The 24,539-nt window shown below is 43.8% G+C and overlaps 1 protein-coding gene across 3 annotated transcripts in view; it reads left to right on the top strand.

Annotated features, from left to right (window-relative positions):
• The first annotated feature begins 2,211 nt into the window (after positions 1 to 2,211).
• The window catches only part of RYK (receptor like tyrosine kinase), a 58,045-nt gene continuing 35,717 nt past the window's right edge, over positions 2,212 to 24,539 (top strand). For 2 of the 3 annotated variants that reach the window (XM_065073032.1, XM_065073031.1), the window contains exons 1-5: positions 2,212 to 2,614; positions 18,841 to 18,962; positions 20,812 to 20,911; positions 21,958 to 22,092; positions 24,007 to 24,063. In XM_065073032.1, coding sequence (XP_064929104.1) covers positions 2,317 to 2,614; positions 18,841 to 18,962; positions 20,812 to 20,911; positions 21,958 to 22,092; positions 24,007 to 24,063 — 712 coding nt within the window. In that variant the 5' untranslated portion in view covers positions 2,212 to 2,316. Of the gene's footprint in view, positions 2,615 to 18,050; positions 18,100 to 18,840; positions 18,963 to 20,811; positions 20,912 to 21,957; positions 22,093 to 24,006; positions 24,064 to 24,539 lie in introns of those variants that run through there. The other variant, XM_065073033.1, reaches the window with a different exon arrangement.

The raw sequence follows: 24,539 nt of genomic DNA, 5'->3' as shown, positions 1-24,539 counted from the left end.
ACTTACACATAATTTGCAACTCCATTTCCAGTTTTGTTTTTCCACAAGTAAGTGATGTTTATTGTGGAGAGGTACACGAGCAATTTCTCTTTCACCGCAGTGATTAGAGGAGCAGAACATCCTATATGCTTTCCACTGAAAGACTCACTGATTAAAAACCCCTCATGGCCAATTAGCCTGCAGTGTCCTCCTGTCACGTTGTCCTGTGTAGGTATGAAATCCCTCCTGGCAGGTCCGGTGGGAGTGTATAATTCAAAGCTATTACCTGATTTAATGGTCATAAACGGATATTGTGACACATCTGCTGAAAAGCTCAATCGAGCAGGCAGCTACCAGTGATGGATTTGCTGAGACCAAAGCTGTTACAGCTCTTGGGGGAGCACGGAGGAGCTGGAAAGCAGCCAGGTGGGAAGGTGGTGATGGAGACGGTTCTTCCACCATCAGCCCGGAGGGGCGAGGGACTGGGTGCTGTCGGCTCAGACGTTGGTTCAGAAACACAAGAGCCACTTGCCGAGCCCATCGCAACAGAGGTTTTGCGTTTCAGGGGAAAGGTGGATATCCCGAAATGGGGTTTTGCGCCAAATTGCAACAGAAAAACTTACTTTTGAAACTGTGCGTAGAAGTGGATTTTGGGAAAAGGTCAGGGATGTTTGTAGAGGAGATTCAAAGTCTCATGCTGGAATTTGATGTTTTTGTCGTTCAACTTGATTGTTATTGCATTCTTTCAGAATATATCAGCTGTCACACAGCACTGCTGCTGGCATTTCATACTATAACAAAACAGCAGACATGTTTACAGTTCAAATGTTACTTTAGGATCATTATAGGCATCAATGGCTTGGCTGGCATGGAAATAACCATCCTTGGTAGATCAAAGGCCCTCCTTTGTTACAGTGAAATGAAATGCTGCTGCTGTTTTTTAGCTCTGAAAGGAGCACAAGCACAAGATTAAAGTGAAAAGCAGACTAAAACATTAAATATAGCAGCAGTACACAAAGTTTTTAAAAATTACCAAAAAAGGAAATTTTCTTAAAACTGAAATGCTGGTGTTCCAGAAGTATTTCCAGTTGGGTAACTTTCTGATCAGTGTCAGTTACTTCAATATATCTGTTGTTTTGTTTTTTTTTTCTGGGATGTTTTGGCAGGGTATTCCCCGCCATGTGGAACAGACCCCAGATACCCAGCTGCCGGGCCTGCCTGTGGCTGGGAATGCGGTGGGTGGCCAGGGTGGGGTGTTGAGCAGGACAGGTTGAGGAGGGTGACCAGGTTGGGGTAGATGGTCAGGGCGGGTTGGGGTAGATGGCCAGGATGAGTTGGGGTAGATGGTCAGGACGGGTTGGGGTAGATGGTCAGGACAGGTTTGGGTAGATGGTCAGGACAGGTTTGGGTAGATGGTCAGGATGGGTTGGGGTAGATGGTCAGGACGGGTTCGGGTAGATGGTCAGGACAGGTTGGGGTAGATGGTCAGGACGGGTTGGGGTAGATGGTCAGGACGGGTTGGGGTAGATGGCCAGGACGGGTTGGGGTAGATGGTCAGGATGGGTTGGGGTAGATGGTCAGGGCGGGTTGGGGTAGATGGTCAGGGCGGGTTGGGGTAGATTAGGATGGGTTGGGGTAGATGGTCAGGACGGGTTGGGGTAGATGGTCAGGATGGGTTGGGGTAGATGGTCAGGGCGGGTTGGGGTAGATTAGGACGGGTTGGGGTAGATGGTCAGGACGGGTTGGGGCAGATGGTCAGGGCGGGTTGGGGTAGATGACAGGTTGGGGTAGACGGTCAGGATGGGTTGGGGTAGACGGTCAGGACGGGTTGGGGTAGATGGTCGGGGCAGGTTGAGGTAGATGATCAGAACGTGTTGTGGCAGGTGACCACGCCACCCCTGTGTCTGGCAGAGCACAGCACGGAGATGCCCGCGGCGCGGCTGAGGGCGGTGTGCGCGCTGACAGCAACTGCGCGGTGACCGGCCGTGTGCTCGGGGCGCGGTGTTCCCCCCTTCAGCCCTCCCTCAGGACGCGTCCAGACACCCCCCAAGCGCCAGGCACCGAGCCCGTGAGGCACCGGCCAGGACCGGGACGTCGACGTGCAGCGACAACACCGCGCTCCCCGCGGGCCGCGGCTGCGGCGGCCCCTGAGGCGAAGGGCGGGGGCGGGGTTGCGCGGCGCGCGTGCGCGGGGCGGGGCTTGCGGCGCCGCCGCGGAGGAAGCAGCGCCAGCGGCGGCGTCGGGCGCGCGCAGCCATGAGCGGTGGGGCGGGGCCTGGCGGCCGCGGCGTGTGAGGGGTTCGGCGGGGCGGGGGTCCCGGCCCTCCCCGCGGAGCCATGCTGCCGGGCCGCCGGGCCGGGCGGCTAGAGCCCGGCGGGGGGCGGCGGGGCCGGCCCCTTTCGGCGCTGGGGGAGGCGGGCGCGGGGCGGCGGCCGCCGTCGTGCCGGGTGCGGGGCCCGCGCCGCCATCTCCTCCGCCTCCTGCCGCTGCTGCTGCTCCTGCCCGCCGGCGCCCAGGGCCAGGCCGGCCCCAGCTCTGGCCCGCACGCCGCGGGGCCCCCGGACTGGCCCCCCGCCGGCCCCGGGCCCAGCCTCAGCCTGTACCTGAGCGAGGAGGAGGTGCGGCGGCTCATCGGTGAGTGCGGGCCCGGAGGGGGACGCGGGGCCTGTGGGGCTGGGGAGGGGAGCGGGGCCGGGGGAGGGGTGGGGGTCTGTGGGACTGAGGTGATGTTGGGGGTGTGGGCGCCCAAAAGGGGCTGGGGGGAGTTCTGGGGGGCTGAGGGGGCGTTTTGAGTGTCTGGAAGAGGATGGGGGAGTCTGTGGAGCTGGGAGCGGGGGGGGGCCGGGGGTGTCTATGAAGATGTCTGTGACACTGGTGTGAGGTGACAAGTGTGGGGTGCAGGGGGGATGGAGGGGTCTGTGAGCAGGGCTGGAGGAGCTGGGGTTCAGCAGAGGATGGGGGGCTGTGGGGTTGGGTGTATCTGGGGATCTGTGGGACTGAGGTGGTGTTGGGGGTGCAGGTGCCTAAAAGGGGCTGGTGTGGAGTTTTGGGGGGCTGGGGTGGTGGTTTGAGAGGCTGGAAGAGGATGGGGGAGTCTGTGGGGCTGGAGGGAGTAGCAGTGGCTGTGGGGGTCCGTGGGGACATCTGTGGGACTGGTGTGAGGTGACAAGTGTGGGGTGCAGGGGGATGGAGGGGTCTGGAGGACCTGGGGCTCAGCAGAGGTTGGGGGCCTGTGGGGTTGGGTGAATCTGGGGATCTGTGGCACTGAGGTGATGTTGGGCGTGCAGGTGCCTGAAAGGGGCTGGGGGAAGTTTTGGGGGGCAGAGGTAGTGGTTTGGGTGTCTGGAAGAGGATGTGGGAGTCTGTGGGGATGGTGGGGCTCAGTGGGGTTGGAGGTGGTAGCAGTGGCTGTGGGGGTCCGTGGGGATGCCTGTGGGACTGGTGTGAGGTGACAGGTGTGGGGTGCAGGGAGGATGGAGGGGTCTGTGAGCAGAGCTGGAGGCTCAACAGAGGATGTGTGGCTGTGGGGTTGGGTGAATCTGGGGATCTCTGGGACTGAGGGGAGCAGAACAGACGAGTCCAGGGACCCTGGGAAGAGTCTCTGTGCTGCCTGGTGTGTGTGGTTGGGGTTTTAAGGGAAGAAAAGGGTCCTGGGCTTTACCCTGATGCTAAGGGGCTCCCTAAATTCAAGTGACTGGGGATGATGCCCCATGGGAGCAGGGTGAGCCCTGGAAGAGATGAGTTCAGGCCTGTGATTTAATTAGCAAGGCAAGTGACATTCAGAGGGTAGAGAGGAGACCTGGCAATAATTGGGTGCGTGCGTGAAAGGAATCTTAATTTCTAGGCAGGCTGACAATTGCTGTGCGAGTACTTGGAGACCGTTTGTGAAGTCCCCCATCTGGCCTGCTGTGGAAGGCGTTCGCAGTGGTTTTGTGCTTGGGGAGTCTCTGATTTAAACAAAGATTTGTTTTCTGTAGGCCTTTGGCTTGCTTAGGCTCTTGTTTAGAGTGGGTGACTGGAGTCTCAAAACAAACACATTGGTATCCTTAGTGATTTGTTTTTTCAATAAGTGTCCTTGTGTGTCTGTGAGCTAAAAAACGGGTAGCACAAGACTTTATTTGCATCAAATGGACAAAATAAAAATATCTCCAGTTAATTTGAACTCTGCAGGCATGTAGCTGACCCAAGTCGGGGGATCTAGGGACTGAATAACACTGTAAACATTTTTTCCCTGATGGCCTGTTCTAGCGATTAGCATTCTGTTCCCATCATTTTTACGCTGCGTGTACTTGCTGCCAGATGCTCTGTTACAGACGGAGGATAAAAATGTCAGGCTTGCTGTTTAGCTGAGTTTCTAAACAAGTAGTTAATCTTGGAAATACTGAATGGTAAGGTTTGCGCTGTCCTCAAATGTGTATTTAGTTGGATTTGCGCAGACTTCCGTGGTCCACTAGCGTAATTATTCATCATTAAGCTAACAACTGAGGGGGGAAGATCTACTGTTGTTATTATTTTTTAAGTTAAATTGCATCCTGGAACCTCTCTTACAGGTGTCTATTGCTAACATTGTGAAAGTCACTTATTACTCGAGCTGTCTGTAGCTGTTTTATATCACTTAAAGTATCTGACATTTAACAATCTGTTCTGCTTCTGCGACCCCAAAGGATTTGATAACCTGGACTCTAATCCAGAGACATACTGGTGCATTTTTCAGCTAGTGGGATGCAGATCTCTAGAAATCTGTTGTAGATCTGAAAGTTTATTTTACCTTGTGTTTTTGGCTTGAGCAGGCTTTATTTCAGGAGTATTCTACACCTACTAGCTGTTTTAAGTAAGATGTAGTTTAATGAAGCACCTAGACACAAGCAATCATGTTTCTGATAACTATTAATACGTATTGCTCTGGCAGAAGAAAGTCTGAAGGGCCAGATGCATTTGTTCCAGCTCTTCACACTTCTGGAAACAAGACGAGCTGATTAAAAATAGCCAGTTTTGTAGTATCTGAACTGTGTTTCTGGACAATCAAGTTTATGGTTTCAGCATCTGTAACTTCTTTGAGGAAAGCCTTAGCTCGGCAGATGCTGGTGTAGTCATTCACTGCAGATGGGAAAATGCGAACTGTTAGGTTCAGTGAAGCTTCTAATATAAACACAGAAGCTAATTTCTCTCACCTTTTGTTTCTAAACTAACTTTGTCTCTACTACTGTCTTGCTGTGGTTGAACAGAAAACTCTTCAGCTTTCTGAAGTGCTCAGAAACCCCAATGTTACCTGGAGTTACTACATTCTGTGGCGTGTTTTCATGTTTCTTAATATTGCCCCCATCTCTAGATCACAGATTTGATGTGTCTGTTGAATCAGCCGCAGGTGGTGAGATGGTGTGTCCTCCGTGCATCTCCAGTGGAAAGTCCGTGGGGTTGAATGGCTTCAGTGGATCATCGAGGTGCTTCTGCTCTCCTCAAACCCAGAGTTTGGTGTCTCATGGAACCATGGCCTGTGTTTTTCATTAGGCTGTGGCTCTTGTAAATGAACTAGTGACTTGCTTATTTGTGGCTCTTCTTTTTGTGGCACAGAGGCAGGACAGATACTACGGTTTGTAGCAAAACTGCCCGCTACTTTCCTGTGTGCTTATGCCAGATTTCCACCGTTAGGCTGTGTGATTCTGACCATGTGTTTGCCTTAGGAGGAGTTGTTTTGAAATCTTCAGAGCTTTACAGAGAAGAGAACTAGAGAAAACTGGCTCGTCTTGTCGTGTGAGATGGCTTTTTCTTTTGAAAAGCTGCAGAGTTCTCATGGCCTGAAAGCACGACTTTCTATATGGTGGGCAGATGGTGTCTCTGTTAGAAGTCTCTTGTCATTCTCATGGAAAAGGTTCAGAACCATCCAAACTATAAGCCTTTGGGGGGAAAAAAAAAAGTGTTTTTCACATATTTGAATGTGTCAGATTCTACTCACACCAGGCAGGATTAAGGGATAGAAGGGATAAAGGTAGAATGAGAGATGAGTTAGTCAGGGGGACTTGGTTGAGGTGACTTCAGGGATGGCACCATGAGCTGTGGCTTTTGGGAGTTGGTTTGTGTGGACAATATTTTTTTGGACTTGCACATAAACCTGAAGAAAGTAATGGCAATCTTATGGAGTCACTAACTCTGTAGGTATGATAACACCACCTGATCGTATCGCTTTTTATTGACCACCTCATGGTGCTAAACTCACAAGACAGATGGTGTTAAATTAGTGATGAGTTTTTCACTTGATGTCATGACTTTCATTCAGATTTTCCTGTGAAGTCTGAATGTGGTGATTGCCCAATGTTGAAATCCTCTGATCTGTTGTTCACAGGATCCTGTGATATAAAGGCACATGTCTCCCTGCTTGGCAGGTAACAAACTAAGCTTTAGAGAATAAGGTAAAAAAAAATCCATTAATATTAGGTAGCAAACTTTAATAATGAATCTATTTAAAGTACATAGCATTATTTAGCACTTAATGCATTCATGGTGTATCTCCTAGACCTTCAGCTATGAGTTTGGACAGTTCTGCAGCTCAACTTCACTGGAGACCTTGGGTTACACCCCACAAGGACCAGAGTCAATAGTTGCCTGTGAAAACTTGGCTTCAGCAGGTTTTTTCTTGCATTGCAGGCGGTTCTTTTGCAGCATTCATGACATAGCACCTAATGGTTCATGGCAGCAACAAGGTGCTTAAGCAGGGAGGACAATCCTGTCTGTTCTTGCAGGGGTTATTCTGCATGAAATTGGTCTTGTGGTCTCTCCTTATCACATGGCTCTGGTTCTTTCTAGACATAGATCTAGTCTTGAATGGTAAATGAGATTTAAGTCCCAAGGGGGGAAAAATACTGTTGTCACAGAACTAGGGGTTATCATAAAGCGTATGTATGGGAGGATTAACTAGAGTTGAAGAGAATCTTAAAGTCAGAAGTCCTACAATGCTTGCGTTGAGTTTGCAAACTTAATATTCTCTGGCCTGCTTTCTTCTGAGTAATCTTATTGAATGTCGTCTTCTGTTAGTTTTTTATTTGCACTTGCTTAATTGAACAGTTAAATTAATGAACACTTATGTGACATTTTCTTACGTGTTCTAGAATTTTATTTGAAGCCAGTGTGCAGTTTACTGAAATGAACTGTCTGGTTTTGGGGTGTAAAATCTGTTGTAGCAGAGGCTGGGATGGTTTTTGAAATTGCCCCGCAGTGGAGGTTGGCAGGGGCCTCTGGAGATCATCTGGTTCAACCCCCTGCTCAAGCAGGGCCACCCTGAGCCTTTAACCATCTTGGTGTCCTTCGCTGGACTCTCTCCAGTAGCTCCGTGTCTCTTGTGCTGGGGAGCCCAGTACTCCAGGTGTGGCTTCACCAGAGCTGAGCAGAGCCCTGGTCAGTTTTAGGCCAAATGTAGTTTAGTCTCCAACTGAACTAGACAAAACATCGACTTATTTCAGCAGTTGATCTTAATTAAGATTTCATACTGTGGAACAGCTTTCTTCATGGCACTATTTTGGGGAGCTTGCAGCAGGAGTTCACATCAAAAGTGCTTTCTGGGGCTTGCGCTGGGTTTGTAGTGACTGGAAATCCTCTTGTTCCATTGTCTGTCACCTGGTTGGTTGTCCGTGTTGTGAAAGGGAGCTGAAAACTGAAGTGCTGGGATGAGCTGGGTGTTCAAATCATTGAAAGGTCGAAGTATTTCTTGTGATTCTTGAACTGCTTCAGAGCCTTGTTAAAAGCCCACTCCTTGACGGCATCGCAACCCAGTGGGTTTTGTTAGTAGCACCTCGAATAAATTTCCATATGAGGTGGGTAAATTACAGACACTTGTGTGTGCTACCTCTTCAGGACAGAGAATATACAGCAAAGAGCCTTTGGGTAGTTGCTAGAGGATGAGATGTTCATGGAAGAGCAGGTGTTTGAGTACCCCAAGGTCTCGAAGCAAGTGTCTGTGATATGTGACCAAGAGTTAAGAATTTTGTTCAATTGTATGTATGTTCATAAATCCTTGTTTTCTAGCTTGTAAGTGCTCACCTCTGAAGAACAGTAGCTATTTTCATGTTGCTTGCAAAATCAAGTATTGTATTGCTGCGGTCCACACGCTTGCTTTTGCAGGAGTGTGGAAACCTGCGTATTAATGCTTCGGTTTACCATTTGAAAGGGAACTTAATTAAAAATTACTGTAGGTGCACCGAGCTGGATGGAAAGCAAGCTTTTAATCTTGCTGGACGCCATGCACTGTAACAAAACCGCATTGCTGATGCTGGTCTAAAAATATTCTGCTGTATTCCACTTAACTGGATGTGTTGTCTTTGGGATAATTATTTTATTACCTTGCCCTGTAAGGCTCTTTAGTCTAAATCTTTAGTGTCACTGGGGAACGTCACTCAAGCCCATTGGGGAGCGGTGGAGGGTTTGGAGGCCACGCACAGCAACATCTGGCCGCTCACAAGCCGCAGCAGGTTGGGACAAGTTCCCTGCGTAGTGGAGCCGAGCAATCTGTTTTCGGTTTGGAGCCTTTTCGGTGCACTTGGATGCTTGTCCGTCTGATTTACCGCGTACCGCGCCTCATGTCAACGTCGTTTTGAGGTTTATGAGAGCAAGCTGCATTTGAGGTTCCTCTGCCCTTTTCTGTTAGCTCACTTTTAATTTGCAAAGTTCAAATAGCGTGTGGGTAGCTGTTTCTTCAGAGTCATAGAAACCCTCTGCAATATCTGTAGGGCTTGCAAGCCGGCAGAAGAACATGCTTTAAAAGTTTGAAATAGCCATGGGAAGCGATGCCAGTGGAGGGGCAGCTTCTAGCCTTGGGTTTGAAGTGCTTTGAAATAATTAATTCTATGTGACTGCTGTTGAGAGGAAAGTCTGGGAAATATCAAAGTCCTTGTGCGTATTGATGGGTTGATTTCTGCCACCTGCTTTATCACACCAGCTTATTTAAAAAACGCCCGGGGCTCTGTCTGAATCCTTCCTGGGGGAAGTGATTTGTTTCTGCAAATGGGCCGCGCAGGAGGGACTGGCATGGTCAGCAAGCAGCTCGGCTTCTATGGTGCAGCATTCCAAATTCCTCATCGCCAGCAGAATCATGTGGGGAATGGTACACCAGTACTCTCCTGGATGCAGTCAGATGGCTAACTTGCTGCCTGAAGAGCTGGAAATCCTGAGTGAGAGATGTTAAAAGAAGTTCCAGAAGAAATAAGAGCAAAAAAAAGAACTCCAAAGCAAGCAGAAACAGTTCTAAGAGGAAAAGTTGCTTGTAATATTGACTCCAGACCCCAGCAAATGTGTCTGTGCAAATACTGTTATATCTGTGTTTTACTGATAGGCATGGGAATTTAGACAGGTGGGAATTTAATCTTTCACCTGTGAAACTTACTTTAAGCAAAAAACTTTAATGTGTTATTCAACATGCAAATGCTAGCAGCAGTTCTTGTGGTTCCTGTAGCCCTGATTAGCTAGAACTAACAAAAATTTCTGTATTTCAGTCTAAAATGTTAGATAAAGTGTCTTCTTGTAGGCATGAAAAGGCAAATATTTTAATTATGGGATTCTGGATTTCCATAGTAATATGATTTATTGGTATTCTGATCAACAAGGACCTAAATTATTAGTGAAAGTCTCAGGACTTCATAGAATCCTTGCAGCATCTTTGGAAACTGAACTTGTCACTCACTGGGGAAAAATATTCCTTTGCATGAGTCTAGGATGGATTTCATTTAGTAATGGAAAAGTCTAACCTCTGCTCCTCTGTCCTGGGAGGAAACAGCCATTCCAGCTCCCCAGGTCTGTCTGGTGATAATCGCTTGTGGCTTTTGTAACATTTGTGGAAGAAATCTGACCTCTGAGGCTGAAGGCTGACCTGATGAGTTGGGGGAAAAGAAAATCCCGAAGCTGCATTCCTCGCTGCTGTGATTTTGACACCTGTGTTCACTTTGGCAGTATCTTCTTTCTCAGTGTTGATTGTTTGGCCTCTATGAATACATGTTCTTTCTCCCTTCAGTGCATAGGCAGAATGTGAACCAGAGAGAGCAAATGGAGGCAAAATGCTCCCTGTACACAGGAGAGAGGGCAGCATGAAGGGCTGGGACTGAAACTGCTCCTAAACAGGGCAGAGGGAAATACAAGAGATAAGAATCGTGCTCACAGACATGAAAAATCCCTGAGAGCTGGAGCTGTGCTGGACTCACTGGTGTGAGGGTACTTCAAAAGATGGAGTATTTGGGGAAATCTTGTGTTTTTTCTCCTCCCCTTCTGCTATTCAGAGTCATGTTTGGATACTGGAAAAGCTGAATTAATGAGGCACATTCTGAATGTGCCTTGGTTCGTAGTTGGGCTGAGCTGTAGTGAAACAGGATTGCTTGATGACTAATTCCTACCTGAAACTACGCAGACTGAAATCTCACCGAGGCTCCTACTTTCCTTGCAGCAGAAGGACCTTTAGTTAGTCTATTCCTCTAGTAATTTAGTATTAAAATCATACTTGCGGACTCAACTGAGAAAGTGGAGAGCGCCTGAAGGGTGAAGCGCATTTAATGAGTTGTGCCTGATGAATTGATTTTTTTCTCTTTCTCTTTTTTCCCTCCCTGAATGGCAGCAGCACCAGCAGATCCCGTGTAAGAATGAACGCTAACGCTCTCTGAAAACGCCTTGTGGCGGTACAAAGGCTGCGATAGCAGAGGCTTCAAACGCATTATTTCTCTTCCATCTCTGCCTTTGTCCTTCTCTCAAGCGGATAACTCGCATATTTGCACTGACTGCTTTGGAGAGCTGGGAGCAGAAGCAACAGCATGAAACTAATGCGGTGCTTTAGAGTTTTGCTTCCACTTACCGGGTGTTGAATAGCCGTAATTAAATTAACCAGTATATTGATTTCACCATGCTGCTTGGGAAAGATAAGAGCAGTAATGTAAGCGTTGGAGCTGCTGCTTGGTGGGCTGGAAAAGCTGCAGCCGCTCGGAATATGTGATGCCAGTGGTAGCAATGGTGAAGCCGAGCAGGTTGATAAACTAAAGATGATTATCCTCTCAAAACTGTTTTAGCTTCTATGAAGTTAGTGGATGGCCATGTAGAATAATCCCTTCTAAAAGGAAAGCCCCAGAGTTTAATATTTCGTATTTCTTAGCATGGAGATTGCCATGGAAGTGAGTAGACCTGGTTTATTTTCTGTGGAGCCTAGTTTTGCGTTAAACAATTCATATCTGTGATGAAAGCCTTCCAGAGCATCTGGGCAGATGTGGAGGGTGTATTATGCCTTTGGCAGTCGGTCGCAGAACTAAAACCATGAATTTAAAGGCTGAGAAGTCTGATGCATTGTGAGAGGTGTGTCTTAAATTTTGTTATAATTTGTACTCAGGTGGTTGTTACAGAATGACTCATGGCTGCTGGCAGACGCCTTCTAAAGGTGGCTTACGCTGTTGTATTTTATTTTGTTTCACGCTGGGATATAAAAATATAAAGCAAAATGAATGGGCAAATGAGGGTTCCGTTTCTGTCTTCTCCAGCCCTGTATGTGCACCATTCCCGTTCCTGTCTGTTCTGCTTGCACTTGTTCTTTAGTCCCGATATTGGCTTTGAAGGTCCCTGGCACTAATTTTCTCCTGCCTTCAAGTATCTCAGTGTCACATCTTTCCATTAGAATCAGCCCTTGGATAACTCATGTGCACTGTTCTGTTTACTAATAACAAAGTGACTGCTGGTTTTGTTGGAGTTTTAGTATTTTTTTAAGTTTCAAAGGGGCAAATTTAATTTAGAAGGTATTTAGAAGGAGCAGAGTTTACTTGTTTTCTGCCCAGAGAAGGGAAGAGGCTGCTCTGGCTTTCAAAAAGTGAGGAAAAACCCTGTTTGCCCATGGTGTTGAACTTGCAAATTCTAATTAACAGCATCAAGAAGGTGAATTGTGGGTGATCTGTCGGTGCTGATTCATGAGAGTTCGCTGAGAGCTCTCATTAAAGAGTTTTTCCTCTTGTTTGCTAAATGTTGGGAAGTTTACCCCTAAGATTCCCTGCGAGGAAGTCTTGGTTGGTTTTCAAGGATGCAGTCATTGCCTTCAAGTTATGTGGAGTATTTCCTCACATTGAATGCCTTGCGTATTATCTTCCGTCTCCAGCTCATGAAAAGATGATTTTGTGCAGGTAACAAAGCCCTTTGTGTAAATAACCGCGGTCCTGAGCAGCCGTACTGTTCCCAATGAGGAACTCGGCGGGGAGAAACCTTCCCTGGAGGTCAGAATGGACTTAATTCTGGAGCCCCGCCAATCAGTGTGATGTTAACGAGCTAATGTTAGCACGATCCCATAGAATTTCAGCATGCTTTGGTGGTAGGTCAAGCTGTGATTTTTATTTCTAGTCTGTTTTCCATGCACTCAATACTGTATTTTTTTTCGAGGTCTGTGTGATACTGGATTATAATCCATCCCTTTCTAGCAAAGCTTAGCCTGAAGTTTAGAAGGAAAGGGTTGAGATAGATGCAAGTAGACAATGAAGAACTTGACGCAGAAGTTGGAAGTTGTCCCCTAAAAAGGAGGATTATTTTGTCTTGATGTGTTTTTTCTCTATTTTATTTTTTTCTTTAGTGTCAGGCAATGAGTGGAAGGACTATTCAACAATCAGGGAAGAAACATTTCTAAGCAGAAAGTAGAAAGTGCATTAGTGAGTACTGATGGATTCGCGTCTGCTGAATTTGCCTTACAGGCTTGACACTGGACAGCACCCGTTGATGTTCTCTGGCACTGGTGTTTTGAGAGTGAAAAGCTATTTCTTCATCATCTCTATGTTACTTAAGATTTAACTTCTTTTTTCCCCCTTCTACTATTTTTCATCAGTCATTTTTTCCAGACGCTCACAGCCCCTAAGACATTGAAGAGCAAGTATTTCAGCCCAAATTCCTAAGCAGCAGCTCTAACTGTTGTGGAAAAATAGAGTAAAAAATGCAAGTAGAAGACTATAATCTCACTTGTTTTATTAAAGGAGAGTTCACTTTGGATATATACAAATAGGATATAAGAAATCTTTTGTGTGTGTGTATTCAGGTGCTTCATATTCCATGTCCAGTAGCTTGCTAGTTTCTAAATCAAATTGATCCACGTGGATCAGTTTGTATTTGATTTCCTAATTTTTTTTTTAACTCCCAGTTGTAGTTTTAACCCTGTGTAAGCTGATTGTTGAACTAATTAAATACATTCAAACTAAGAAGGCTGGGAAAGACTTCCCTCTAAAATAAAGTATCAGTAGTCAGGAGCTGATTTTTGATTCTTCAGTTGTGTTTTCTTGTTGCTTAGGCTGATGGTGTGAAAATAGAAGAATTTTGCCAGCATGCTGTTACAAAAAGAAAAGGAAAGCTTAGGGTTTAAAGTCAGTCTTTCAGACTTACGGTGCACCTGTAACAAAAGGAAAATGGCAGGAAAAAAATAGGGTGGTGGCAAAGGGATGTTGAAGCGTCAGGTTTGTATTCTTTCCCATGGATGTTCAGCTGCCCAGGAGCAGAGACATGGTTCTCTAGAGCACGTAAAGCTCTGAACAAATAGAATATTTATATAAAGATAATTACTTGTTTGACTGCAGCTCTTCTCAATGGATTTATTTCAGTGGCTGAGAGTCAGGAGCAGTGATTTGACATTGCGCTGCAGAGATTTTTCAGCTGCTTGTGAAGAAACTCTTCCAAATTACAGAGTAGTGTATTGAGAAAACAGATACTAATTTCATTTATTTATGGACACAGGAGTCTACCAGAGGGTTGGGTAGGCGGCTGGAGAACCAATTATGTCAACCATCGTTAGCAGATTGCTATTAAATTCGCACTAATATCCATATTGCAGCAAGAAGTTTTTTGGTACGAGCAATCTCACGTTCATTCTTGGTTTTTAGCCATAATCTTCCGGAATTATGTTGTGATGATTTGAAGTCTGTTACCTGGGGCAACAGACACCTAAATACTGTTGTCTTTAAGAAAAAGTTGTTGCTACTAGTCTATGTTTTAGAATAGATTTGCTTCATAAGAATAAAATCGGATTTTTCCCATGCTGATAGCAGCAGGTTTCTTTCATATATTGTGCTTAAAAAGAAAAAAATTATGGAAACTAGACTGCATTTACACGGGAACATTTGAAAAGGAGTGTTTTATTAGGCTGCTAGACTGACATGATCCAATTTTGTCATGAGCACAAGGGCTGCTCGGCAGCTTTTTGTGTTTGGGAATGAAAATGAGCCTCTCCCCTTCCTTTTGGATCTTCTTCAGATGTTTTGTTATGTTAAGCAGTGCAAAGAATGACAGACTTTCTCTATGGTGCTGCTTAAATTCACCTTTTTTGTTTCCATTCAGCTGGAATTTATTCTTTCAAGTTTGTGCCCAAGGGTGGAAGGTACAAAGATGTGGATGTTAATACTGAGATTTAGGGTTTCCCCGGGTAAAAGGGCGGCATTTCTGCCTTAAAATCAAAGCAAAGCGTTGGTCTTACTGTTTCCATAAAGGTTGGCTTAAATTAGTCAAGTCCAAGAGATGACAAACGAGATCCTTTAGTATCGTTTGCACACGGGCTTGTTTAAAGAGCTTCGCCAAAGCAAAACTGCAGCCCATGTTTTAAAACTCTTTGTGGTTGATCACCAATATGTTGCTTAAACTAATGGAAGTGTTTCTGAAAAGCTGCTTTTCCTCCTCTGCACTTTGTGTAGCTTAACCGGTTTTTGGTATTTCTTTGTAAGGTTCTCCACCCCTTTCTTTAAGTTTTGCTGCTTTGCCCAGAAAATGATTACTGAAGAACTTGCCATTTTCTGTAGCCATTTGTAATGCTGCTTTGTAATGCTTTTCTTCTAGAGCTGCCTGTTTTCTCCTTTTATCATCCTGTACGTGGCGTCAAACATCATATAGCGATTTGGGTTTGTTCCGGGAGTCCGTGCTCCTGTGTTTTCCCTGTTCAAAGGTGACAAAAGTGTTGAACACTTTAGGAGGAACCTGACATCTTCAGAATTACATTTTCTTTCCCCTTGGTCTGTAATAGTTTAGTAGTTTACTAAATCTTTAACATTTGGGAAAATGAGCCTTGTTTGTACCTTTTCCCCAGCACCCTTCTACTTAGATGACATCTGATGCAGCTGCTTGGTTTGAAAGAGATTAATAATAATAATAATAAAATGGAGGTTGCTGGTTTGGGCTGTGTAATGACAGTGACTTGCTTAATTCAATATCATCTTTCAAAGCTTCCTTCGCCTACAGCATGTTTTGAACAAAAGCCCAGACTAAGGTAAGGGAATAGTGCTGTTTTGGTATAAGCTCTAAGTGCTGCTGCAGTCTGACCCTTCACATGGGGGGTCTCGAGCATCCTCCTTAATTTAGGGTGTTAAACTGATTGAGGTTTTGTTGTTGATATTCTCTGCTTCAGTGTTTTTCCAGCTTGACTCACTGAACTTGACTTGCTGAGTGTTTAAATAAGGAGCGCTGCAAGGCAGGTGTGAATGTGCAAGTCTGAAGAAGAAAGGTGATATGCAGAATTAAAGCAATTCTGAGAGACTCAAACTGTCGTGGTAATGGAGCCTGGTGTGTTTTTCTACAAACTCCTTGAGCGTTTTTACTCCAGAGGGAGTTAATAATAGCACTTAAAGCTCTCTGGAAATCGAAGCGATCAGGCAGCACAGGTTATTGTGTGTAAAAGGGTTTGTAGATAACAAGGAGCAAAGTCTCTGATTGAACAGAGGTTGCTCCCAGTGAGATCTGAACCCGTTTGAAGTTCACCGGCGCTCATGGTTGTCCTGTTGATATGACTTTGCAGGAAGAGCTTGAGAAAACCATACGCTTATCTTGGCTAAAACGGACTCGTTGTGGAAACCCAGGGTCCACCTGCCATGGAGCTCTTGAGCAATATCTGGGGGAACTTTTCTCTAAGCAAAAGACTCACAAAAACGGAGGACGCCCAAGAATGCAGCGAGCAAAGCGACTGGCAGGTTCAACTGCAATTTTTTGGCTTGTTTTACTGGCCTGATTGAGAGAAATTACATAGACAAAGTGCTTCAGGAATTCAGGATCGAGGTGGAGGAGGCAGCGAGGGGATGAAAAATGAGGGGTGGGAGGATGGTCTGGAAGCAAAGCTTAGGAACAGTAGATTTTGTCTGCAGTTCACTGATGTGAAAAGATGGGCTATAGGGGAAATGTTTTAATTATTGATAAATGGAAGAAAAATACCTTAGAGTGTCGAAACACTTACATTTCCCAAGTACGTATCTGTTGGTTCCCAGGGTTTGTGACAGCGTTTATCCAAATTCATAGAAGAAATCAAAAAATCTATAGGATCTACTGACAAAGACTCACCGTGTGTTTACTTCGGTTTTAGATTAGTTTTCTGTACACCCCTGATAGAAACAGGACATTAAACCTGATCTTCTCCTTTTTCTTACGAGTTCAGTGCTGCACTGTTTTCTCAAGCTCTTCCTGCAAATTTGGATCAATAGGACAACAATGAGCGTCGGTGAAACATCAGCCTCTTAAATTATTTTACCTTGTAATGAGAGCATAATTTTCTGAAGCAATAAAACCCAGCGTTGATTCTCACGCTGCTCTTAACGCGAAGCTGTTTGAATTGATAAAATTAGCATTGCCTGTTAGTGTGTAGCTTTGTATGGCCGCAAAGGCATTAAAACATTAGCGGTCTCTGTGATTGAATTACTCAGGGTTGTGCCACCATTCAAGCTTAGAGGTTTGATTGATTTTCTGGAAGGTAATTTGATTTTGTACAACGTTGGATATTATTGTATGTCAACATATTTATGCTTGGCAGCTTCAATTAGGATTGCCTTTTATGTTGGTTTTATAAAGGGCAGTTTTTGTAACAGGCAGTTATATTACTGTGCACTTGTTCATTTTCTATGACCGGTTTCTCTACAAAGATTTTATTAAATTAAGGGCTCTCACCTTGAAAATCTCAGCGTTACAAGTTCTGAAACTGTTTTCATGAACGTCTAATCCTTGGTGTGACTTTATCAGCAAAAGAAGGGTTTCTTTGTTTCACCTGCTAATCCTTTTGTCCTCCTCGTTTTGTTGTTTTTAATAACTTGTATTTATTGGATTTGATTTCAATACTTCAATAAGTTTATGCCTGTGAATCTTCCCATCTTCTCGACTGGATCTAATGGCAAATGTCTGAGGGTTGTGAGCTCTTCTCCACACTCTTTTTTAAAATCTGAAGTAGAATTCATTTATAAACATGTACCCATGTGAAAATGATCTGGGCAAGCTACTTTGGATATTGTTTCTTTGTGCTTTCAAAGTTTTATTTCAGTTCAAGTTGTGCGTCTGTTGTGCCCCCAGCCCCATTCCGTTCATCGCTGTGTTTTCTGCGCTCACCATTTATTCTCGAGCGGAAATAAGGACAAATTGGAGAAGAAAGGTCTAACTTTTAAATGTTATTGATTTTACACTGTCTCAGGCTGATTACATTCAGCATGTAGGAATCACCTGCCTCTTTTTTGGCCCGAGATCCAATTTGATAGCGTTTCTCCCTGGGCTGTTCTGTTGATTTTCACCCATCCAGTCTCAGGTTCTCTTTCTCACCACCCCCTGGTATCTGTAATTATATACTCTTGGGTTTTAATTAAGTTTCAGGACACTAATGAGCCAGCAGGGAATACAAGTGTTTAACAGCAACCACAATGAAGAGGAACATCTCGGCTTCATTTCTATATCTTGTGAAAACAAGGTGGATTAAGTCAAATTTGGGAATAAGAGAATGCTTATCACTTTGCACTGGTCGGTGCCCATTTTTTGTGCTAGGTGGGAGGAATTTATTTCTTTTAAGCTAATTTTCTCTTTCTTCAAATGCAGCTTGACTACAAAGTTCAATAGTTACTTTTGATTTGTTTTTCCTTTCTTAAAAACCCCAGTCCTTTCATGATTCTCTAGATTCTTGGAATAACTTCAGGATGCCTTAAACTCTTGGAGTCAAGGTCTGTCCAGTTTGACTTTCTAGCCGTAATAAAAATAACTCCGTTATTTACGTTCCCAGTTGCACAGTGAATATTTGAATTGAACTCAGTGTGTCTGATTTACCCAGTTGTTCTTTTAGCGTGTCGATATATTGCTGAGCCTGGATAGCGTTTAATTGGGAGCGATGGGAGAAAAGCAGCATGAGACAAGACAAAACGGTATTGATTCCGAATACAGGGTGGTTTTGTCCTGAGGATATGGACCTGGGATTAATTGTACAGCTGCAGGGAAGGGGCTTAACTTGTAATGTTTATTTTACCACTAATTGCTAATGACACTCGGGGTCCTGCCCTGTGTTCAGTGTGACCTTGGAACGCGTGCGTTTTAATATCGCTTAACGTTTTTAATATCAGAGTATGCGTCTTATTTAGGAAAATGCACTTTAGTGCTCTGTAATAGTTTTGTGGGTCTTTCAACTCTCTAGGTTTATTAAAATGTCTGGAAAGCAAAGGGTCGGCATAAAATATTAGTATTATTTGGTGGGCAAATGTCATTCCTCTTCTCACTGTGTGTTATGATCTAATTTCCTTGAAGTTAATTTCATAGCGCTTATGTGTCTCAGGCTCAAGAAATGAGCTTTGCCAGGAGAAAAATACTGAGCTGATAATCCAAAGCAGTTTGTTTTGAGTGTGCTTGATCATAATTAAGAGCAAAACTGGACCCGTGATTCCCAGAAGCAAAGTGGGTGCGTTCGGGAGGGTCTGTAATGACTCCTTTGGAGGACTGTGTGAAAAGTCTTGTTTCCTTCCATTATGTTCCAAACCTGCAATTGGATTTATGGACTCGAGGAACCATTTGCTTAATCATTTGAATCCAAGCGGAGCTGAGAGTCGTTTGTCCCCATGTATTAACTGCTGGTCCTGCCCTTCCCTGTCTCACCCTTTTATTTCTCCTCACAGGGCTCGATGCGGAGTTGTCCTACGTGAGGAACGATGTGGTTAATCACTATGCGTTGTCCTTCAACCTCTTGATACCCAGCGAGACCAACAACCTCCACTTCAGCTGGCATGCGAAATCCAAGGTGAGCAGGCGCAGCTTCTGTGTTGGAGTGCTCGAGACACCATCTGTATTGCTAGTATATACCCACTATTATAATTAAATGGCTTTTTTCTTTCCAGAAATTACCAAATTATTTACATGATTGCGGGCAATAAGTTGAGATTCTCGGTAACCAGACTGTTCCTTTCTTCTTTTAGAAAGGTCAAAACCACTTATTTTGAAGTACTTTACGCTTCTGGCAAGCTACGTGTGTATATGTTACAAGCTGTGAAATCTTGTCTGATGGTGCATTGAACACACCAAAGGTGCAGCCGTGAACTGAAGCCTCTGGAAATCAAATGTAGAGCAAAAGTGTTTTAGAGATGTCTAGAAACATATCTTTGGAGACAATGAGAACCTGTAAAAGTAGCATCCAGCGTGTTATTACCAAACACCTATTAAATGGAAAGGATTTTTTATTTTCCTTAATCACGGCGGCTGGAGCATGTAGCAACAGCTGCCATAAAGATTGCATGTGCACTTACATTTTTGAAGGATTTCCAGGTACTTAACAATTTATTTTTATGTCTGAAACGATCTGTTTTGTCTCTGCCAGATTCTCATTCTTTTTTTTTTTTGTTTGTTTTAAACTTGAGCGATGGTTATTGTTCTATCCTTAAATAGCAAAGACTGCAGTAGGAACAGTAACATTTAATAACTCCAATGCAATTTCTGGAGACTCCTTCAGCTTCTTTTAAGGTGTAACTTATGCGATGCGAATTTTGGCTGTTTGGTCCAGGCAGCTCAGTCACTTGCCATTCAAGCAGGAACTTTGAGTTTCCTTTTGTTACTACTCCAGCCATGGAGGAAACAGGAAACAGTCACAACAGGAAAATTCACCTTAGAAGCTTCTATTATCATTTGTTCTTTTAAGAAATAACAGTTGATGCTGTCCTTGAAGAAACAGAATAAGCCTCAGAGATACGCCAGGGCACTGGAGGCAGAATAAAGAATTAAGCCCACAATTGAGCCACATGACTGACAGGATAATGAAGTGTAAGCAACCTGGACAACTGTCCCTGCCATGAGTTTCCTTGGGTCTGTGACTTTAGAATAAGAATTTTTGGGCTCGTGTAGCTCTTCTTTCATTCCTGTGCTTGCACCACTTGACATCCATGCCAGCTTTGTGGGACGGCTGTAATGCAGTATATAGGAGCTCAGAAACTGGGTTATGTTTCTACCCTTGGCATCATGACTGAAAAATCAATTGATAACATAAATGCATCCTATTATGTTTGAGAAAGAAGAAGGGGGGGAAAAAAAAGAGATATTAATAGGGCAAACAAAGTCAAACTTAATTCATTCAGCTGAGTGTGGATGAATTTCCAACAGGAGCTTATGACTTAGTTGCAATAGGTCCTGTATTTTATTGAATGGATATTTGCAAAATCAGCTTTTAAGTGGAAAGAAAATCTTGCCTATAGTTGACTAAACTGTTCGTAAGCAATTTTGGCAGGGTAGTTTATCAAACTGACTAAAGGAGGGGGAATTTTTTGAATTCCTATGGTTTTAACAAACTGGCTTTTGAACAGGTAGGTTTAAAACTATCAGCAAGTGAGGTTTGTGTTTTGTTTTTCAATACAGCACTTTAGATTCTGCCCCAAATTTTCAGTAGTGATTTAGAAGAGTGGCTTCTATTTTGCCTTTCTTAATTTGAACCGCTGTGAAAGTCTGATGTTTAGACTTCACAGAAGAAACTTTTGAATCTGGGTACCTAGAATCACTGGTGTTATTTGAATTTCAAGAAGAATCATAAAGAGGTGTACGTACCATTTCTTTTTCCTGCTGTAGAGGTTTCTGACCCGTTTCCCATCTCCCAACTCTTGTTGCAGGTTGAGTACAAGCTGGGGTTCCAGGTGGATAATCCCATGGCCATGGCCGTGCCCCAGGCCAACATTTCCCTCCAAGGAGAAGTTCCTCGCACCCTTTCAGGTAAACTCCCCACCCCAAAATGTGCTTGTAGTGCTGATACTAATAATTCTTTCTGGTGGCACTTTGTATAATTTTTCTCTATTGAACATGTTTTCAGGCCTTCTACAACAGTTACAACATTGCTAAAATTGAGACTATTAGAGCAGGTTTTTTATTCCCCTATTGTTTAGGGGAGGATAGAGATTTTCCTGCAAAGGAAACATGATGTTTTATATATATATATATGCACACACACAAGGTTCCCATTCAACAGGAATCATTAGCAATTGCATGGATTTGAAAATCCATGCCTTAAAAACTTACCAGAATGTATTAACGACTCTCACACATCTTGAGATGTCATGTCTATAGGTTAGAGAAGTTAAAGGGAACTATTTTGAATACATATAAACTCCTCCATAGGATTTCTACTAGAAACAACTTTGTCTCGGGAAATGTGCCAGTGATCATCATTTCTTGTCCATTCAGCTGGGTTGCTTGTACTCCCTTAGATTTTTTCAAAGGGCAATAAAAAATAAATTGATGTTTCGGTTTTGTACCGTGTTTCTGAGAAAGCACACGCTAGGGAATTAGGCTCTGTTGGTCTAAATAATAGTGGTATAAAAGCTAGAAAGTAAATAATGTTAGATTAGATTAAGCTTTCATTCCGGTCAGTTTTGCAGGGACCAAAATATTTCAAGTTAACTGTTGTGAAATAGGCAAAACTTATCAGCGTTTGAAAAAGAGACAAGAAAAATGACATTTTCTGGCTTTCTATGACCATGGAGGTGTCTCTTGTGGCAACAGAGCTAATGGTCACTTATCCACAGATATTATGTGTTTTACTAATCTCTAAGCTTTAAAATAACTCGTGTAAGTTTAAAACTTATGCCCTTTAATGCTTTAATAAGTTACAAGGCATAAAGGCTAAACCAGCATTTCTTAATAGCAAGATTTTAAAAAATATATTTTGAAAACATTGTATAGAAAGACCCCTATTTAAATATTCTTTTACCACAATGTCTGCAAAGTGCTCGAATTAAATTGTCATTGTGTTTTGGTTTCAGTGTTTCGCGTGGAACTCTCCTGCACTGGCAGACTTGACTCCGAGGTCACAATACTAATGCAGCTCAACTTGACAATAAATTCATCCAAAAACATCACAGTTTTAAATTTCAAACGAAGGAAAATGTGCTACAAAAGTAAGACATTACACTTTGAATATTGAAAAGGTTTCGAGGTTAATGTATCATAGGAAAAATGGGTGGGAAGGTGTATGATCCATGAATAACAGTCCCTCGGAGGGAATGTTGGAGAGGATGAGAAGAAACCAGGTAAAATTTTGCCTTTCAGAGACAATTGGGGACTTTTGATAAAAGCAGAAACCAGTGGATGAATAATTTCCCCAAGTGTTCTGCATTGACTGAACTTTTTAAATTTATAGCAAAAAGCATTTTCTTGGAAGGAATCACACAGAATTGACTGGGTTGGAAAAGACCTCAGAGATCATCAAGTCCAACCCTTGGTCCAACTCCAGTCCGTTTACTAGATCATGGCACTAAGTGCCATGTCCAGTCTCAGTTTAAAAACCTCCAGGGCCGGTGAGTCCAGCACCTCCCTGGGCAGCCATTCCAATGCCCGACCACTCTCTCTGCAAAGAATTGCTTTCTAATATCCAGCCTAAATTTCCCCTGGCAGAGTTGAAGCCCATGCCCCCTTGTCCTATTGCCGACTGCCTGGGAGAAGAGACCAATCCCCACCTGGCTAGAACTGCCCTTCAGGTAGTTCTAGAGAGTGCTGAGCTCACCTCTAAGCCTCCTCTTCTCTAGACTAAACAAGCCCAGCTCCCTCAGCCTCTCCCCATAGGTCTTGTGTTCACAAATTGGTTTCCTCCAAACTGCAGCATTCCATTCAGAATATTCACATTTCCTAAGCTTTACCAACAAAATCTACTTGGTTTATAAACTGTGATAAAATTGGCTATTTAGGGAACACGAGTAGGTGTTAGTCTTTCAGCCTTCGGGTACAAAATACTCTTGGTAGATAATGCAGGATTCAGAAATCCCAGATCGACTCTTTTGACTTGGGAATCTGCAAGTGCGTTTTATTCTTGGATTCTTACCGTCTCCTGGTGCTGCTTCCTAGAAGTATTTTCATGGGCGTCACAAGGTTTTTCATCGCTTCTCTTGGGTGTGAATGTCCGAGGATGAACTTCTGACAGGTTATTTTAGCGCATGATACGTTCCTCACGTTGATATTCCAGGAAGATCATTCTTAATTTGAAGTGTATGTCTTTTTCTGGTGAAAATGAAGGTCTTGCTGATAATAATCTGAAGGAGACACCTTTTTTTGGTGTGTGAGTCGATTGGCGATGTCTGATTTAATTTAGTGCATAAGTTAAAACTGTGCAGGAACTTGCTGGCGGTTTTGCTCTAGGCGTTTGTAGTAGTTCCTCCTAAAGTTTAAAAAAGGGAATTAAAACAAAGAAAAGGAGTTTTTTTTCAGATTTTCCTTCCCCTGGGTTATTTTTTCCCAAGTTTATCAGGCTGAACTGGCTGACCAAGGAGTCAGAAGGGGCTGTGCTGGGGGGAAGCATAATGAACATTGATCCCCTTGCTAAAGGATCGTTTTCACACACCAACCCAACTACTGCTCTTGTGCCTTTTGTTCCATATTTTAAATAGGCGTTGCCTTTTTCATCCTTTGATTTTAAACCATCAGCTGAGAAGACAAAGCACCCATGGCTGCATCGTTGACTTTTTCCTACAATGAGTAAAATTAGAATTTCTACCAGAGAAATTCTACCAAGAAATCTTGTGTTCTGTAGTAACCGATTCTGCGAGATCTTTTAGTGCCTCACAAACTCTGCACCACCTCTTTTTACTAGCTGCTACTTTGGGTAATCCAGAGGATTTTTAGGTGGGTTCAAGTGTGGCCTCAAAGGATGTATATATCAGTGATGAAATATCTGACTTGTGTCTTAAAGAAGACTGATTTTTATATAACGGTTATATATTTAAAATGGAAATCTAGCTCACCTATTTGGAAAAGCAGGTTTGTTTCTCCATAAATGAGGTGTGTGCACCAAACTTAATGGTTTTCTCTCCTCTCTTTAGAGCTTGAACCAGAACTAAAATCCCCAGCGTCTGACAGGAACAGCAGCAAGGCTATCTGTGAGTAATTCTGAGCTTAGAACTTACTTTGGGCGTAAAAAATGAAAGAACTTGTGACACTCTTTGTTTCCGCAGCGTTCCCTATGAAAACGCTCCCCAGGTAGTCTGTTCTACAGCCAGAATTTTAGTGGGTTTGATTTGTAATTCATTATTTTAACTGGGAATATATAATGGTGAAGAGGAAGAAAACCTATTCCAAGTCACCTCACAACTCTTTTTTAATGCCATCTTGGGGGCTTTGGTTTCCTTACATGACTCTGATCTATTTTCTCGACTTTAGGACCTGTCTGGTTCTCTGTTTAACTTGAATGAATCGAATGAGGTGGTTTCTTTTACTCCTTCCTCTTCTAGCTGGAAATACCGACTGTGCCTCTGGGGCACCCAAAACGTGAACAATTTTGCCAAAATGCTTTTGGAAAACAATGGATGATTTTGGGATGTTCCTGTCAAGCTTTTCTTCTTCAATAGGAACCTTA

This window comes from Columba livia, chromosome 9 (genome assembly GCF_036013475.1).
Source record: "Columba livia isolate bColLiv1 breed racing homer chromosome 9, bColLiv1.pat.W.v2, whole genome shotgun sequence".
Lineage (NCBI taxonomy): Eukaryota > Metazoa > Chordata > Aves > Columbiformes > Columbidae > Columba > Columba livia.
Note: the sequence above shows the minus strand (reverse complement) of the source record. Positions and strands in the feature narration are given on the sequence as shown.